This window comes from Pecten maximus, chromosome 5 (assembly GCF_902652985.1).
Source record: "Pecten maximus chromosome 5, xPecMax1.1, whole genome shotgun sequence".
In the NCBI taxonomy this organism is placed as follows: domain Eukaryota; kingdom Metazoa; phylum Mollusca; class Bivalvia; order Pectinida; family Pectinidae; genus Pecten; species Pecten maximus.
In genome coordinates, this window is record NC_047019.1 from 45,637,486 (window position 1) to 45,656,057 (window position 18,572).

Genomic DNA, 18,572 nt, shown 5'->3' on the forward strand with positions numbered 1-18,572 from the left:
TTTTAAGATGCTATGGTACTGAAGGAAATGTAGTTGCGGAAAAAATCACATTAATTCTATCATAAAACTGTATGAAAGCGAAAACGAAAAACCAAACAAACCAAACGCCTAAATCGGTGTTCACACATCGTTTGTCTAGCTACTTCTACATTTGTACTCAAATTTCTGCTTGAATCATCCATATTTCCCGCTTCCATGGACTTCACCCGAATGACGTCTGCTAATAATGCAATAAGATAAACTTCGACGCGTTACTAGAACTAAATGCTAACGTACATATCAAACTGCCAGCACCCCTTTACTCTTCTAACTGTTAAGTGTGATACGTCTCTGGTTAAAATTATTCCCTGGTTGAGGAAAGACATTTTCCCCCCAATACAGCCACCTTTTTAGTAAAATAATTTAATTCCATCAGAGTCTCTGATTCCATGTATGTGAACGTTAAAAACACATGAACGTCTCGGTTATATTTAGGGATTTCAGGAAATGCCTTCCCGTACAGTGGGCGTGATCGCCCGTCAACCTTTTTGGAACTCTCCTTCGTGAGAGATAGAAATGTATAATCCAATAGACCGGTCTGTCAAGATGGAAAAAATGGCCCACACGATGCTATAACGCCGAATGTGTCTGAAACACGAGGTAAACATGGCAAACAACAACAAATCTTCTTCGGCATGTCTAACTACTTTAATAGGCAAATAGTGGGGATTCAAATCATCCACTAGTCTGCCGGTGGCGTAACTGTTGACGCACACGATAGCATCTCGGACTTAGATAAACAACGTTACTGGAGAGTTTACTTTAGGTTTTGAGAGTGAGAAGCTACAGTGCACCGAAGTTACTCATATCTCAGATCTCTAAATATTACAGGGACATTTGACATGCATGTACAATCTACCTACAAAACAAATTATTTCACTGGTTTGTTTTCGTTGCTTCTATTTTGAATAATTATTATTTTAACTAAAAATAAGGTATTATTGGAATAATTTTGAACTAAAATATTATCACTTGGCTCGACATACTTTTATTAACAGAAGAAACAAATAATCAGTATGCTATTGCAAATTGTGATATTACTGATAAGGACACGGAGGCAGTTTATGTGCCTGCACCCATCAATTATCCTAATATTTATCAGTAGGTTGGATCAAATGAATTGCTTTGGAAGACAAAATACAGAATTACATATGTAGAGCAAGGGTACATAATTTTGCAGACCTGAAGATTTTTTGTGTTTTTCCTTAAAGTGGTCGAGAACTGTGTTTTTTGTTTTGTTTTTCACAATGCCAGACTTTTGTCAAACTTTTGCCATTTTATTTGGAAAACAAAATCTGACTGATGCAACTCCCTTCCAAGAAAATGGATACCAGCTGATGATTACATATTTTCATTTATTTATGATAATCCCAGTTGTTGATTGGGATGGTATTTGCAAATATTTACGATCATTTGATCAGAATGTAATCAAAACTGAATACAAATTCACCAAGTATAACAGAGTTAATTTGTAGACACCCCATCACTTTCGTCACCTTGTTTATATAACCTTCATGGGGAGCGCCCATTATGTATATATAGTGTTACCAAAGGTTGTCCCATCCCGTCCCATCCCATATACAATCCATATACAATGTAACTAAATATAGCTAGCTATTATCAGGAACTGCTGATGCGATCTTCACCAAACTGTGGGGTGTCAAGTGGCAGCAGGGGCATTTATATTTTACAAGTATTTTCTAGTTTTGTGTTTAAAGAGTATTTTAATCATTTCATTGGGCTTAATCTTAGTTTAGGATGTTTGTTTACAAAATGATTGGAAAGTATTTTATCAGCAAAATAAGTTAGATGGGTGTACGTGCAAAATTACATCTCAATTTCTTCAAACCCAGAAATAATAACAAATTAACAACAGCTCCCATGCTTGGGATACACATGTACATGTGCACGTTAGATTACACACATGTATGTTGCGAAGCATTTGTACATCTAACCACAGTATTTAGCTTTCTTGATTTGAAATTAATTTGAATATACATACAAAAAATATGTCATATTATGTACCCCCAATCTAGTGTGACATTCACATATGTCATTTGTTATCAGGACCAGAACAACATTTGTATGGCAACTTTAAATTTATGACTGATCTTGTATGTTGCACATTTTAACATTGCTACTTCATTAGCCTTAGTATAGGTACATTTATAGGCTCTGACATGGTTCATAGACTGATATTTACAATAATTACATAGATTAATGTTTTTGATGCTAATTAAAACTGAAGCCACTGTTTTGAAATGATTTTCCAGTGTTGATGTGAAATGGAGAATCTGAGAATGTACCAGCTTGTGGTGGTGGTGACAGTGGCGGTATGTTACTACAACTCTCTAGGGGCTGGCTTTGTGTTTGATGATGTCTCTGCCATCGTAGATAATAAAGATCTGCGACCCCATGTCCCAGTACAACGACTTTTCTGGAATGACTTTTGGGGTACACCCATGTACAAGGTATTTATTTAGTGTATATCGTTATACATGTACATTGTTTTGTTTGTACTTGTTTGTAGAGGATACTGCTTTACAATAGCTGTTTGATAAGTATTCTATGTTTCATTCAATAAATCATTTTCACTCAGGACCACTTTAATGTAAGCTTATATTTAAGATCTAGTTGTATACACTGTTTGAGAAGAAAAAGTAATTCAGATTGACTTTGACTGATAACATAAAATTCAGATTGACTTTGACTGATAACATAAAATTCAGATTGACTATGACTAATAACTTAAGTTTCTATCTGTGTTAAATTCAGATTGACTATGACTGATAACATTAAATTCAGATTGACTATGACTGATAACATTAAATTCAGATTGACTATGACTGATAGCTTGAGTTTCTACTTGATTACCATACAACAAATATTGCTTTCATTATTGTAGGAGAAGAGTCACAAATCCTATCGACCTTTGTGTGTGCTGACCTTTCGACTAAACTACCTCCTCTATGAGCTGGATACCATGGGTTACCATCTTGTCAATGTCATCCTCCACGCTGTTGTCTGTCTACTGTTCATGAAGTAATTGATTAGTTCACATTTACAAAATCTACATAACATGTTCATTGTTTGAAGTGAATATAATGTTGACTGATATAAAAAATGTTTTGATACAGAAAATGTAATATAATATTTTGTTTTTGTAAGTGTTGTGATATTAATTACCTGTAAGTGTTGTGGTATTAATTCCTGTAAGTGTTGTGGTATTAATTCCCTGTAAGTGTTGTGGTATTAATTACCTGTAAGTGTTGTGATATTAATTCCCTGTAAGTGGTGTGGTATTAATTCCCTGTAAGAGTTGTGATATTAATTACCTGTAAGTGTTGTGGTATTAATTCCCTGTAAGTGTTGTGATATTAATTCCCTGTAAGTGTTGTGGTATTAATTCCCTGTAAGTGTTGTGATATTAATTCCTGTAAGTGTTGTGATATTAATTCCCTGTAAGTGTTGTGATATTAATTCCCTGTAAGTGTTGTGATATTAATTCCTGTAAGTGTTGTGGTATTAATTCCCTGTAAGTGTTGTGATATTAATTCCCTGTAAGTGTTGTGATATTAATTCCCTGTAAGTGTTGTGATATTAATTCCCTGTAAGTGTTGTGATATTAATTCCCTGTAAGTGTTGTGATATTAATTCCCTGTAAGTGTTGTGATATTAATTCCCTGTAAGTGTTGTGATATTAATTCCCTGTAAGGTGTTGTGATATTAATTCCTGTAAGTGTTGTGGTATTAATTCCCTGTAAGTGTTGTGATATTAATTCCCTGTAAGTGTTGTGATATTTACTTCCTGTAAGTGTTGTGCCATGTGGTATTTACTTCCTGTTGATTTTCACTTCCTGTTATTTAGTGATATTCCACTTCCTGTTATCCTTTGATGTCCCACTTCCTGTCGTCCTGTGATATCCCTCTTCCTGTTATCCTGTGATATCCCACTTCCTGTTATCCTGTGATATCCCACTTCCTGTTATCCTGAGATATCCCACTTCCTCTTGTCCTGTGATGTCCCTCTTTCAGTTGTCCTTTGATGCCCCACTTCCTGTCGTCCTGCGATATCCCTCTTCCTGTAGTACTGCAATATCTCACTTCCTCTTGTCTTGTGATATCCCACTTCCTCTTGTCCTGTGATGTCCCTCTCAGATGTCCTTTGATATCTCGCTTTCAGTTGTCCTGTGATATTCCACTTTCAGATGTCCTTTGATATCTCACTTCCAGTTGTCCTGTGATATCCCACTCTCAGTCATCCTGTGATATCCCACTTCCTGTTGTCCTGCGATATTCAACTTCCCATTGACTATTTTATGATATAAATTTCTTACTTGTAGAATGTGTAGTATGTTCCTGCCAGACCTTGCTAGTTTTGTTGCTGCCTTTCTCTTCGCTATCCACCCAATCCACGTTGAAGCTGTAAGTTCTAGTGTTCATTTGGATACAGAAATCATAGACAATGTGACAAGAAGACTTGAACTTGAGTAGAGTTTTTTTTGTACTTTAAACTACCTTTTTTTAAGTTATGTGCTATATTTTATATATGATCTATTTGTAACTTTGATGTTGTGTGGCCAAAATTAACTAATAATTAGTTTGCTCACATTGACATTAGTCATTGAAATGCACATATGATCTTCAAAATACTCTCAATGAACTGTTAGAATTTGCAACAGAATGTTGTATGATATTTTGTAGGTGACTGGGGTGGTGGGAAGAGCAGAGGCACTGTCTTCTATATTCTTCCTGCTAGCACTGATGTCCTTCTCCAAGTCAACAGGATACAGGTCTCAAATAGGTAACCAACACTTGTCACAATGTATATAGGTCTCAAATAGGTAACAAACACTTGTCTCAAGGTATATATGTCTCAAATAGGTAACAAACACTTGTCTCAAGGTATACAGGTGTCAGATAGGTAACAAACACTTGTCTCAAGGTATATAGGTGTAAGATAGGTAACAAACACTTGTCTCAAGGTATACAGGTGTAAGATAGGTAACAAACACTTGTCTCAAGGTATATAGGTGTCAGATAGGTAACAAACACTTGTCTCAAGGTATACAGGTGTCAGATAGGTAACAAACATTTGTCTCAATGTATACAGGTGTCAGATAGGTAAAAAACACTTGTCTCAATGTATATAGGTCTCAAATAGGTAACAAACGCTTGTCTCAAGGTATACAGGTGTCAGATAGGTAACAAACATTTGTCTCAATGTATACAGGTGTCAGATAGGTAACAAACACTTGTCTCAAGGTATATAGGTGTAAGATAGGTAACAAACACTTGTCTCAATGTATACAGGTGTCAGATAGGTAACAAACACTTGTCTCAAGGTATATAGGTGTCAAATAGGTAACAAACGCTTGTCTCAATGTATACAGGTGTCAAATAGGTAACAAACACTTGTCTCAATGTATACAGGTGTCAGATAGGTAACAAACACTTGTCTCAAGGTATATAGGTCTCAAATAGGTAACAAACACTTGTCTCAAGGTATATAGGTGTAAGATAGGTAACAAACACTTGTCTCAATGTATACAGGTGTCAGATAGGTAACAAACACTTGTCTCAAGGTATATAGGTGTCAAATAGGTAACAAACGCTTGTCTCAATGTATACAGGTGTCAAATAGGTAACAAACACTTGTCTCAATGTATACAGGTGTCAGATAGGTAACAAACACTTGTCTCAAGGTATATAGGTCTCAAATAGGTAACAAACACTTGTCTCAAGGTATACAGGTGTCAAATAGGTAACAAACACTTGTCTCAAGGTATATATGTCTCAAATAGGTAACAAACACTTGTCTCAATGTATACAGGTGTAAGATAGGTAACAAACACTTGCCTCAAGGTAAACAGGTGTCAGATAGGTAACAAACACTTGTCTCAAGGTATATAGGTGTCAAATAGGTAACAAACACTTGTCTCAAGGTATACAGGTGTCAGATAGGTAACAAACACTTGTCTCAAGGTATACAGGTGTCAGATAGGTAACAAACACTTGTCTCAAGGTATACAGGTGTCAAATAGGTAACAAACATGTCTCAAGGTAAACAGGTGTCATATAGGTAACAAACACTTGTCTCAAGGTATATATGTCTCAAGGTATATAGGTCTCAAATAGGTAACAAACACTTGTCTCAAAGTATACAGGTGTCAAATAGACCTGTAACAAACACTTGTCTCAAGGTATACAGGTGTCAAATAGGTAACAAACACTTGTCTCAAGGTATATAGGTGTCAAATAGGTAACAAACACTTGTCTCAAGGTATATAGGTGTCAAATAGGTAACAAACACTTGTCTCAAAGTATACAGGTAACATAGAGGTAACAAACACTTGTCTCAATGTATACAGGTGTAAAATAGGTAACAAACACTTGTCTCAAGGTATACAGGTGTCAGATAGGTAACAAACACTTGTCTCAAGGTATACAGGTGTCAAATAGGTAACAAACGTTTGTCTCAAGGTATACAGGTGTCAAATAGGTAACAAACACTTGTCTCAAGGTATATATGTCTCAAATAGGTAACAAACACTTGTCTCAATGTATACAGGTGTAAGATAGGTAACAAACACTTGTCTCAAAGTATACAGGTAACATAGAGGTAACAAACGCTTGTCTCAAGGTATATAGGTCTAAAATAGGTAACAAACACTTGTCTCAATGTATACAGGTGTAAGATAGGTAACAAATACTTGTCTCAAAGTATACAGGTAACATAGAGGTAACAAACACTTGTCTCAAGTTATACAGGTGTAAGATAGGTAACAAACACTTGTCTCAAAGTATACAGGTAACATAGAGGTAACAAACGCTTGTCTCAAGGTATATAGGTCTCAAATAGGTAACAAACACTTGTCTCAATGTATACAGGTGTCAAATAGGTAACAAACGTTTGTCTCAAGGTATATAGGTGTCAAATGGGTAACAAACACTTGTCTCAAGGTATATAGGTGTCAAATAGGTAACAAACACTTGTCTCAAGGTATATAGGTGTCAAATAGGTAACAAACACTTGTCTCAAAGTATACAGGTAACATAGAGGTAACAAACACTTGTCTCAAGGTATACAGGTGTAAGATAGGTAACAAACACTTGCCTCAAGGTAAACAGGTGTCAGATAGGTAACAAACACTTGTCTCAAGGTATACAGGTGTCAAATAGGTAACAAACGTTTGTCTCAAGGTATACAGGTGTCAAATAGGTAACAAACACTTGTCTCAAGGTATATATGTCTCAAATAGGTAACAAACACTTGTCTCAATGTATACAGGTGTAAGATAGGTAACAAACACTTGTCTCAAAGTATACAGGTAACATAGAGGTAACAAACGCTTGTCTCAAGGTATATAGGTCTCAAATAGGTAACAAACACTTGTCTCAATGTATACAGGTGTAAGATAGGTAACAAACACTTGTCTCAAAGTATACAGGTAACATAGAGGTAACAAACACTTGTCTCAAGGTATACAGGTGTCAAATAGGTAACAAACACTTGTCTCAAGGTATATATGTCTCAAATAGGTAACAAACACTTGTCTCAAGGTATATAGGTGTCAAATGGGTAACAAACACATGTCTCAAGGTATACAGGTGTCAAATAGGTAACAAACACTTGTCTCAAAGTATACAGGTAACATAGAGGTAACAAACGCTTGTCTCAAGGTATATAGGTCTCAAATAGGTAACAAACACTTGTCTCAATGTATACAGGTGTCAAATAGGTAACAAACACTTGTCTCAAGGTATATATGTCTCAAATAGGTAACAAACACTTGTCTCAAGGTATACAGGTCTCAAATAGGTAACAAACACTTGTCTCAAGGTATACAGGTCTCAAATAGGTAACAAACACTTGTCTCAAAGAACTACATTTGTGTACCCCTGCAACAAAGCAAATTTTGTGAAACTTAACTGAGGTAGTCATCATTCACTGTGATTGTGCACCTGTGCTCACATTTTAGTCAGTATTTTCATGGCATTTGTATCTCTTTTTCCAATCTTTGTAGACAGAATCTTGTACAGACAACTCCTACTTTTGATCTATTTTACCCCCCTTTATCTAGGTGTTTGGGGCAGAGTGGGAATCAGGATGAGTTGGGGAGTTGGGGTGGGTGTAATTCAGCCTTACTGGTGACAGTGCAAGCTTTTTTAGTAGATAATACATAAGATGGACAAATAGACTTGTTATTAGGAATAATGTCTCGTCTTTGTCATCCTTTATCCTATGGTTCACAAAGTGTTTATCTTTTTACAGTGTGGAGACCCTTGTTGATGACAGTGGTTCTCGTCACCATAGCTATGTTATGTAAGGAGCAGGGCATCACAGTGATAGGAGTATGTTGTGTGTACGAGGTTTTCGTCGCACAGAGGGTGAGTACTGTCTAGTGTGTGAGGTGTAGGGTGAGTACTGTCTAGTGTGTGAGGTGTAGGGTGAGTACTGTCTAGTGTGTGGGGTGTAGGGTGAGTACTGTCTAGTGTGTGGGGTGTAGGGTGAGTACTGTCTAGTGTGTGAGGTGTAGGGTGAGTACTGTCTAGTGTGTGAGGTGTAGGGTGAGTACTGTCTAGTGTGTGAGGTGTAGGGTGAGTACTGTCTAGTGTGTAAGGTGTAGGGTGAGTACTGTCTAGTGTGTGAGGTGTAGGGTGAGTACTGTCTAGTGTGTGAGGTGTAGGGTGAGTACTGTCTAGTGTGTGAGGTGTAGGATGAGTACTGTCTAGTGTGTGAGGTGTAGGGTGAGTACTGTCTAGTGTGTGGGGTGTAGGGTGAGTACTGTCTAGTGTGTGAGGTAGGGTGAGTACTGTCTAGTGTGTGAGGTGTAGGGTGAGTACTGTCTAGTGTGTGAGGTAGGGTGAGTACTGTCTAGTGTGTGAGGTGTAGGGTGAGTACTGTCTAGTGTGTGAGGTGTAGGGTGAGTACTGTCTAGTGTGTGAGGTGTAGGGTGAGTACTGTCTAGTGTGTGAGGTGTAGGGTGAGTACTATCTAGTGTGTGAGGTGTAGGGTGAGTACTGTCTAGTGTGTGAGGTGTAGGGTGAGTACTGTCTAGTGTGTGAGGTGTAGGGTGAGTACTGTCTAGTGTGTGAGGAGTAGGGTGAGTACTGTCTAGTGTGTGGGGTGTAGGGTGAGTACTGTCTAGTGTGTGGGGTGTAGGGTGAGTACTGTCTAGTGTGTGAGGTGTAGGGTGAGTACTGTCTAGTGTGTGAGGTGTAGGGTGAGTACTGTCTAGTGTGTGAGGTGTAGGGTGAGTACTGTCTAGTGTGTGGGGTGTAGGGTGAGTACTGTCTAGTGTGTGAGGTGTAGGGTGAGTACTGTCTAGTGTGTGAGGTGTAGGGTGAGTACTGGCTAGTGTGTGGGGGTGTAGGGTGAGTACTGTCTAGTGTGTGGGGGTGTAGGGTGAGTACTGTCTAGTGTGTGAGTAGGGTGAGTACTGTCTAGTGTGTGAGGTGTAGGGTGAGTACTGTCTAGTGTGTGAGGTGTAGGGTGAGTACTGTCTAGTGTGTGAGGTGTAGGGTGAGTACTGACTAGTGTGTGAGGTGTAGGGTGAGTACTGTCTAGTGTGTGAGGTGTAGGGTGAGTACTATCTAGTGTGTGAGGTGTAGGGTGAGTACTGTCTAGTGTGTGAGGTGTAGGATGAGTACTGTCTAGTGTGTGAGTAGGGTGAGTACTGTCTAGTGTGTGAGGTGTAGGGTGAGTACTGTCTAGTGTGTGAGGTGTAGGGTGAGTACTGTCTAGTGTGTGAGGTGTAGGGTGAGTACTGTCTAGTGTGTGAGGTGTAGGGTGAGTACTGTCTAGTGTGTGAGGTGTAGGGTGAGTACTGTCTAGTGTGTGAGGTGTAGGGTGAGTACTGTCTAGTGTGTGAGGTGTAGGGTGAGTACTGTCTAGTGTGTGAGGTGTAGGGTGAGTACTGTCTAGTGTGTGGGGTGTAGGGTGAGTACTGTCTAGTGTGTGAGGTGTAGGGTGAGTACTGTCTAGTGTGTGAGGTGTAGGGTGAGTACTGTCTAGTGTGTGAGGTGTAGGGTGAGTACTGTCTAGTGTGTAAGGTGTAGGGTGAGTACTGTCTAGTGTGTGAGGAATAGGGTGAGTACTGTCTAGTGTGTGAGGTGTAGGGTGAGTACTGTCTAGTGTGTGAGGTGTAGGGTGAGTACTATCTAGTGTGTGAGGTGTAGGGTGAGTAATGTCTAGTGTGTAAGGTGTAGGGTGAGTACTGTCTAGTGTGTGAGGAATAGGGTTAGTACTGTCTAGTGTGTGAGGTGTAGGGTGAGTACTGTCTAGTGTGTGAGGTGTAGGGTGAGTACTGTCTAGTGTGTGAGGTGTAGGGTGAGTACTGTCTAGTGTGTGAGGTGTAGGACAGAGATAGGATAAGTTTTAATATATCAAAAAGAAGATATTTGCTGCTGTGTAGCAATAGGACCAGTGTTTTCAAAAGGAGATAATCAATATTTTTGTAGGCCACATTTATGGAGCTTCTGGCAGTGGTGGGGAGTTTTATGAAGGGGAAGCCCTCTATCCCTCCCTGGCTGAGGAACTCTGTTGTACGAGCTGGTTTCCTTGTGGGTACCACACTATTCTTACTCTTCGCCAGAATCAAAGTGATGGGAGCCCAGCTCCCTGTCTTCACAAAGTGAGTACCTTATAACTCTAATGTAAATGTATGGAAGTAAAAACATTATAAATGTATGGAAGTAAAATTGTTTTTGACTTCATTCAATCACAGTTTCCTGCAATTTTTATAGGAATAAAAAGGAATTAAATAGAATAAGAATCTACTAGTTCAGGAATTTTACTTATTTCTTAAATGTATTTTAACTCTATTGCTAAGTTTCCTCTTTATAGTGGCATATATCTTTACAGTGGCATAGATCTTTATATCAACGTATATCTTTATAGTTACATTGTGTAGATCTTTATAGATACTTTGTGATGTAGATCTTTATAGTGACATAGATCTTTATAGTGACTAGATCTTTATAGTGACTTAGATCTTTATAGTGACTTAGATCTTTATATCAATGTAGATCTTTATAGTGATGTAGATCTATATAGTGACATAGATCTTTATAGTGACTTAGATCTTTATAGTGACGTAGATCTTTATAGTGATGTAGATCTTTATAGTGATGTAGATCTTTATAGTGATGTAGATCTTTATATCAATGTAGATCTTTATAGCCACTTTGTGATGTAGATCTTTGTAGTGATGTAGATCTCTATAGTGACTTAGATCTTTATAGTGACATAGATCTTTATAGTGATGTAGATCTTTATAGTGATGTAGATCTTTATAGTGATGTAGATCTTTATAGTGACTTAGATCTTTATATCAATGTAGATCTTTATAGCCACATTGTGATGTAGATCTTTGTAGTGATGTAGATCTTTGTAGTGATGTAGATCTCTATAGTGACTTAGATCTTTATAGTGACTTAGATCTTTATAGTGACTAGATCTTTATAGTGACTTAGATCTTTATAGTGATGTAGATCTTTATAGTGACTTAGATCTTTATAGTGACATAGATCTTTATAGTGATGTAGATCTTTATAGTGATGTAGATCTTTATAGTGATGTAGATCTTTATATCAATGTAGATCTTTATAGCCACTTTGTGATGTAGATCTTTGTAGTGATGTAGATCTCTATAGTGACTTAGATCTTTATAGTGACATAGATCTTTATAGTGATGTAGATCTTTATAGTGACATAGATCTTTATAGTGATGTAGATCTTTATAGTGATGTAGATCTTTATAGTGATGTAGATCTTTATAGTGACTTAGATCTTTATATCAATGTAGATCTTTATAGCCACATTGTGATGTAGATCTTTGTAGTGATGTAGATCTTTGTAGTGATGTAGATCTCTATAGTGACTTAGATCTTTATAGTGACTTAGATCTTTATAATGATGTAGATCTTTATAGCCACATTGTGATGTAGATCTTGACAGTGATTGTATAGTGTTGTAGATCTTTACATATGTATAATGATGTAAATCTTGATAGTGACATATCTTGATAGTGACATATCTTGATAGTGGCATGTATTTTTTTAAGTGATGTAGATATTAATAGTGACTTAGATATTGATAGTGACTTAGATATTGATAGTGACTTAGATAGTGATAGTGACTTAGATCTTGATATGGACAAAGATCTTGATAGTGACAAAGATCTTGATAGTGACAAAGATCTTGATAGTGACTTAGATATTGATAGTGACTTAGATCTTGATAGTATATAAGATTGTGGTAGTAGTTAGTTATCCTTTTCCATTACAATTCTGGTTCAAACAGGTAAACTATGAGTAGAATACTACTGTCTGTTTGATAACAGACTATAATTGGAGTTAATTGTACTTTTTCAGTTTTGATAACCCTGCTTCCCAAGCTGCCTTCCCTGCCCGACACCTGACATTTAACTTTCTCCTGCCAGTCAACCTTTGGCTCCTCCTCTGTCCTTCTGGACTCTGTTGTGATTGGACAATGGGCACAATCCCCCTCGTGAAATCCCTGCTCGATGTGAGGAATGCAGCAACTCTGGGGTTTTATGCATGTATGGTCAAGTTTATAATATACATGCTTAATAGCCAGGACAAAAGGAACAGAGCCATTATCATGGTAAGTCTGTGTGTATGAGAGATTGAAGGGATTGGGGGGGGGGGGGGGGGGGTTCTGAACAGAACTGGTAAGTCTGTATGTATGAGAGAGTGAAGGGGGGGTTCTGAACAGATCTGGTAAGTCTGTGTGTATGAGAGAGTGAAGGGATTGGGGGAGGGGGGGGGGGGGGGGGGGGGGGTTCTAAACAGAACTGGTAAGTCTGTGTGTATGAGAGAGTAAAGGGATGGGGGGGGGGGGGGGTCTAAACAGAACTGGTTAGTCTGTGTGTATGAGAGAATTAAGGGATGTTGGGTTCTGAACAGAACTAGTAAGTCTGTGTGTATGAGAGAGTTAAGGAGTGTTGGGTTCTGAACAGATCTGGTAAGTCTGTGTGTATGGGGGGGGGGGGGGGGGGGTCTAAACAGAACTGGTAAGTCTGTGTGTATGAGAGAGTGAAGGGATGGGGGGGGGGGGGGGGTCTAAACAGAACTAGTAAGTCTGTGTGTATGAGAGAGTTAAGGAGTGTGGGGTTCTGAACAGAACTGGCAAGTCTGTGTGTATGAGAGAGTGAAGGGATGTGGGGGGTCTAAACAGAACGGGTAAGTCTGTGTGTATGAGAGAGTGAAGGGATGGGGGGGGGGGGGGGGGGTCTAAACAGAACTGGTAAGTCTGTGTGTATGGGAAACCGAAGGGTGGGGGTGAGGGAGTCTGCACAGAGCTGTTATGATGGTATGATAAGAGAACCCTCTTCATTGTAGTATGATTGTCATGTTCTTGTTACACATTTCTGATATTTATTTATCTTTGTTGTCTAGGCGCTGACTCTGATGGTGCTTCCGTTTATTCCGGCCTCCAACCTATTTTTCCCGGTTGGGTTCGTGGTGGCAGAGCGTATCCTCTACACTCCAAGTATGGGGTTCTGTATGCTTGTCGCGCTGGGTTTCCATCTCCTCCTCAGTCATCACAAGTGAGTTGTGTTGGTAATTTTTATTGTTTTGGCAACACATCAGTTTTGCAGGTAATGTCTTCTTTCCGATAATCAGTACTTAGTCCCTCACTGGGAATCCGGGGGGGGGGGGAGTGCTTTTGCGTTGTTTTTTTTGCTCTCTCTGATTTTCGGCCTTCCGCACATTATCTTAGCTGAGCTCTACCTCCTACACTTCTTGACGTTGGAATTTCATACTTGGTGCATAAGTTTACCTACATCAAAGATAAAGTTTGTCATATACTAATTGACACTGGACCTTCATGCTTGTTACTTGGATTCATGCTAGAGCTGAAACGAATGGTCGAATGTTCGTGAATCAATACCAATTTCCCGAATATTCGAGTAGTGGAATCGTATTCGAATATTCGGTACAATATTTACTTCCCTTCGTCCTTTGATCTGAAACATGTTCAAACGTTCCATTTGAGTTTGGTAGCATTTCCAGCTAAATTCCAATAAATCTAAAGCAGAATGTAAGCTATACTTAGAGGCTTTAACGTACAACCGTACTATAAGTCTAACATAGCAAATCAAAGTTTGTAAAGTTATTTACTCCTTAACATTTTACTTCAACTGTGCACCTGTATAAACAACGAGATAATGTTTGACTGCCAGCCAGAAACTGAAAATAGGCTCTGGCAACACCGCTACGGCTGATCGGTCACATGCAGTCAATCAGGCGGAGGTCAGCAAATTTTTCCTGAGAAAGCATGATGCCGCAATGTTCTACACAAAAATTGAAATTTTGGTATAGTTAAGAAGGGAGTGACCTTAGAATATATTTGACACATTCACAGTATTCGATTCAACAGTGTTCAAATCATCAGGGTTTAATTTACTAAGATAAAGAAGGAAAACAAATTGGGACCAAATGAAACATTTGACTCATCCGATGTATTCGATTCAAGCCTGTTTGACACAAGTGAGTTTTGCTGTATATTGAGTTGGTATTTCATTGTTAAAGGTTAAGCCTTAAGCTAAGGTCAAGGTCATTGGTAATATCAGGTATATACATATAAATTTGTCAGTTGGGATTGCTTAAGATATCATATCTTTATAATGATATTATTTTAGAAATTATAGATCAAGGTGACAACACTATTTATAGAAATGTGTCAAACAATGATGCTAATTACTTCCGAGGTGTTCAGAGTCTGTAGCGGTCACCGCTGTCTATCAATAAGTTGGGTAACATGCCAAGTCAGTAACAGTAACATTTTATGCGCACATGCGCACATCATCATCAACTTCCTGTGCTAATACACATGGAAATGGCATGGTTATCGGTAAAATGTAAGTAGGCCTGTCAAACAGTATTTTATTTGTCCAATATAAGGTAATGGTTCTGTTACATTTTACATATAATCTACTGTGTAAAATTCTATATGATGTACATATGTTAATGAATTTGTATTCGGTTGAATTCCATTTTATTGTTATTCCTTTTGCAAATAAGACATGTATATTGAAGTGACTGAATGAAAGAAACTCTATCGTGACATTACATATACATTTACATGTATTTACACTAAACTGATGAGTGACAGAGCGGAGTTATAATGATAATATAAAGTTGACAAATATTGACCAAATTTTATACCGAAAATGACAACTCGATTAGTTTGAACACTCGGATAACTCAAAGTTTCCTCATGGTCCTGTCGAGTTTGAGTTAATGAACTTCCACTTTACTTAGTTGCTTTGCAGTGTGAACATCTCAATACACCCTACACATTATAGGTTTAATTTCTTGCTGTTTTTTTAATTTTTTTTTAATTTTTAAGAATGACTATTATAGGATATTGATATTGCGGAGGTTTTTCTCCCTTTGACTTACAAACTGTATTTTTGCATATCATTAAACTCTTGTGTACTTGTTAGCATGTTATTGTTTTCTACCTTGTTACCATGTCTGAGCATGCTGACCACCATTTTGATTAAGTATTTTTCTCCTACTGTTGAACTCAGTCATCACACACAGTTGATAGTACTCTAAAGGAGATCTTACAAAGTTGATAGTACTCTACTTAATGTGGTTCATTGTAGAACAGATTCTGTTTTGAGTTCTAAAAGTATATTGATCATATGTCTCAAAGAATGTCTGAAAACGCTACTTGAGGCCCTGTCACACTGTTATGGGCAGGTCTTGCAAACTATTTGCAGAGGGCAAATTTTACTACCTGGGGCTCCCCACTCATGACATGTACCTGGCAGTATCTTGTAAGGTTCTCTTCTGGATTTGCCTGCAGGTGCACACAGAAAACTGAGAAATATGCAGCCAAGTTTTGAAGATTCTCAAAAAATTTTCTGGATAGGTGACACGAGTTTGTGTGCATAGGTCCATGCAGAAAAATGGCGGTGGCTGCAAGTCACAGGCATTTTATCTGCTTGAAGAACATCGGATGGCTGTGGACTTGAAGTTGGTCATGTTGTGCCAGCACATGTCAGTTGTGGCCATGAACTGGGCATTTTGCTGGTAGGGAACAGTGTTCATACTGCCAATCTGTGTGAGGCCTGTTATTTCTGCAGGCATGGAACGATGTGTACAAGTAAAATGAGAGCATGTTGAGGGCAAGTTACTGTCTTCCTGCTGGTAATCAGACGACTTTCTGTGGGCAAGTTGCTTGCATTCTGTAAGGACTTGTGTTATATAGATAGTGCTTACAAAAATTCCTTGAGTTATTTTGAAGATGAGAAGATAAACTTTATGCAGGATGGCCAACAGAGCACACATTCAATACCAATTGGGCCTCATGCAGGTTCAAGTGAAGCTGCATCACATAAGAAGACACAGGGAAAAAAGAAGGACTAGAAGATGGTGGACCTGTATGTGGTTAAGTGCTGAAACATGTAGGTGATTTGGATTGTACGACTACCTCATGGTTCATTTATGACCGAGGATGAAGCATCATTTGGATGCCCTGAGAAATATTAAACACACTTTTCAAAGTGGGGCCCTGCATAATCAGGCAAACCACAGAGTTACAAAGAGCCTGTGGTGAAACTGGCTCTTACACAAACACATCTGGTGTCAGGTGCAAAATACAACAATGAGCAAGAGTTCCACACAACACTACATCCGCAAGGTAAGCATCATTGAAATTAATAATGAAACAGTATAACATGTGGCCTTGTCTGCAGACATGAGTTCCTTCTTGGCCAGGTGGAAGTTCATACAGGCAGAGTCCCAGAGGATGTAGTTCTTCAGGAGCCTCTCAGAGAAGTTGTCTTCCAGATCTTTGTTGCTAATCCTGTTCATAGTCCTGGCCTTCTTGGACCCCTTTGACTCCTCTTCCTCCTTAGCGCCCTTGTTTGATGTCTTTGCGGTTGACCTGCAGGACATCTTTGTCTCTCAGATAAATGAGAACCACACTGCCTGACCCATATTTACATGTCCTTACACATTACAGGTATCACACCTTGGCAAACAGATAGCCTGCCCCATCCACATGCCTGGCATGCAGGTCACACGGAGCACACACAAGTAACACGCAAGTGATACGTATGCATCAATTTTATGTACATGGTGAAACTCATCCAAAGATTAGCACACTGACAGAAATTTTCCTGTGTGCTGCAAAATCCCTACACACACCAAGCCAGTAAGGCCTACCTGGTACAATGTGATCACAGGGCTTTAAAATTCCATTTAGATGTCAACCCAACAAGGTTTATTCTTACATGATGTTCATAATTGGTTCTCCATAGAGATCTGTTGATTGTGGTTACTAGAGTATCTGTGTGTAACTGTGAAGATGACTGAGTTAACAGCTGGTTGTGACTGATATAGAGTTTTGTGTTCTTTTATTATTTGTTTTCTACATTTTCTCCTACTTCACAGAAGCTTGAAGCCTATTTTATGGGGCTTGTTTGGTCTCCTTTTACTAACGCACGGACTAAAGACTCACCATAGAAACTGGGAATGGTAAGTATGTTTATACACCACATGTCGCATGTACCTACAGGGCTTACTCTCTCTTTACTTTCAAGCTGAAACACTTTCAAATGTTGTCAGATTTTATTCTTTAGCTGATGCACTATTTTTTATTTAATGTAAAAACTGATATTTGCAGGAGTCAGTTTTGAATACTTAACGCCCCACACCCACCTCCAAAGAAGAAGAGGGCACAAAGTGTGTGCCTTTTCTGTCGTTATAGCATTACTCCGAATAATCAGGCAAACAGTCTAGTCCAGGGTTATATTTATTTGTTTGGAGTGGGAGTCTTTCTGGAAAGCAAATTAGTGAATTGGGAAGGATATTTCCAGGGGCTAAACCTGCAAAAATTAGGAACTTAGTTACAAAAGAAAATTACGTCATGAGAATTGACATTATTGACCCCATAAAGTCCACAAAAATTAGTCTGTGATCTAACGTGTATACGAGCATGAGTATTAATGAGCCTGATGCTTTTTTTAACGTCTGTTGATTTTTGCTGCTGAACTGTGTTTGAATATTGCAATAACTCTAGTGAGGTGAGATTCCTAACCTCATCACATCCACAGTCTAATGGCGGATATAAAGATATACTAAAGCTCTGTACTTTTGTAGGAAGTCGGAATACACCTTATTTAAGTCGGCCTTGAAGGTTAACCAGAGGAATGCAAAGTGCTTTAACAATGTCGGTCATGCATTGGAAAAAGAGGAACGGTTCACTGAAGCACTTGAATACTTCGTCAAAGCTGCCAGGTAAGTAACCTTCTACCCGTACTACATCTACTATCTATCTATATATCTATCAAAGTTATTATCTAGTTAATGTTAGTGTGTACAGCCAGACGATATTGTATAAATGTTAGTGTGTACAGCCAGACGATATTGTATAAATGTTAGTGTGTACAGCCAGACGATATTGTATAAATGTTAGTGTGTACAACCAGACGATATTGTATAAATGTTAGTGTGTACAGCCAGACTGATATTGTATAAATGTTAGT

The 18,572-nt window shown here is 38.4% G+C and overlaps 1 protein-coding gene across 1 annotated transcript in view; it reads left to right on the plus strand.

Moving 5' to 3' along the window:
- Positions 1-557: 557 nt before the first annotated feature.
- The window catches only part of LOC117328481 (protein O-mannosyl-transferase TMTC3-like), a 32,975-nt gene continuing 14,960 nt past the window's right edge, over positions 558-18,572 (plus strand). Inside the window, 11 exon segments of the mRNA XM_033886015.1 lie at positions 558-639; positions 2,313-2,510; positions 2,945-3,081; positions 4,383-4,464; positions 4,744-4,843; positions 8,315-8,430; positions 10,504-10,676; positions 12,418-12,670; positions 13,465-13,616; positions 17,479-17,562; positions 18,187-18,324. Of these exon segments, the coding sequence (XP_033741906.1) occupies positions 2,325-2,510; positions 2,945-3,081; positions 4,383-4,464; positions 4,744-4,843; positions 8,315-8,430; positions 10,504-10,676; positions 12,418-12,670; positions 13,465-13,616; positions 17,479-17,562; positions 18,187-18,324 (1,421 nt within the window). The 5' untranslated portion in view covers positions 558-639; positions 2,313-2,324.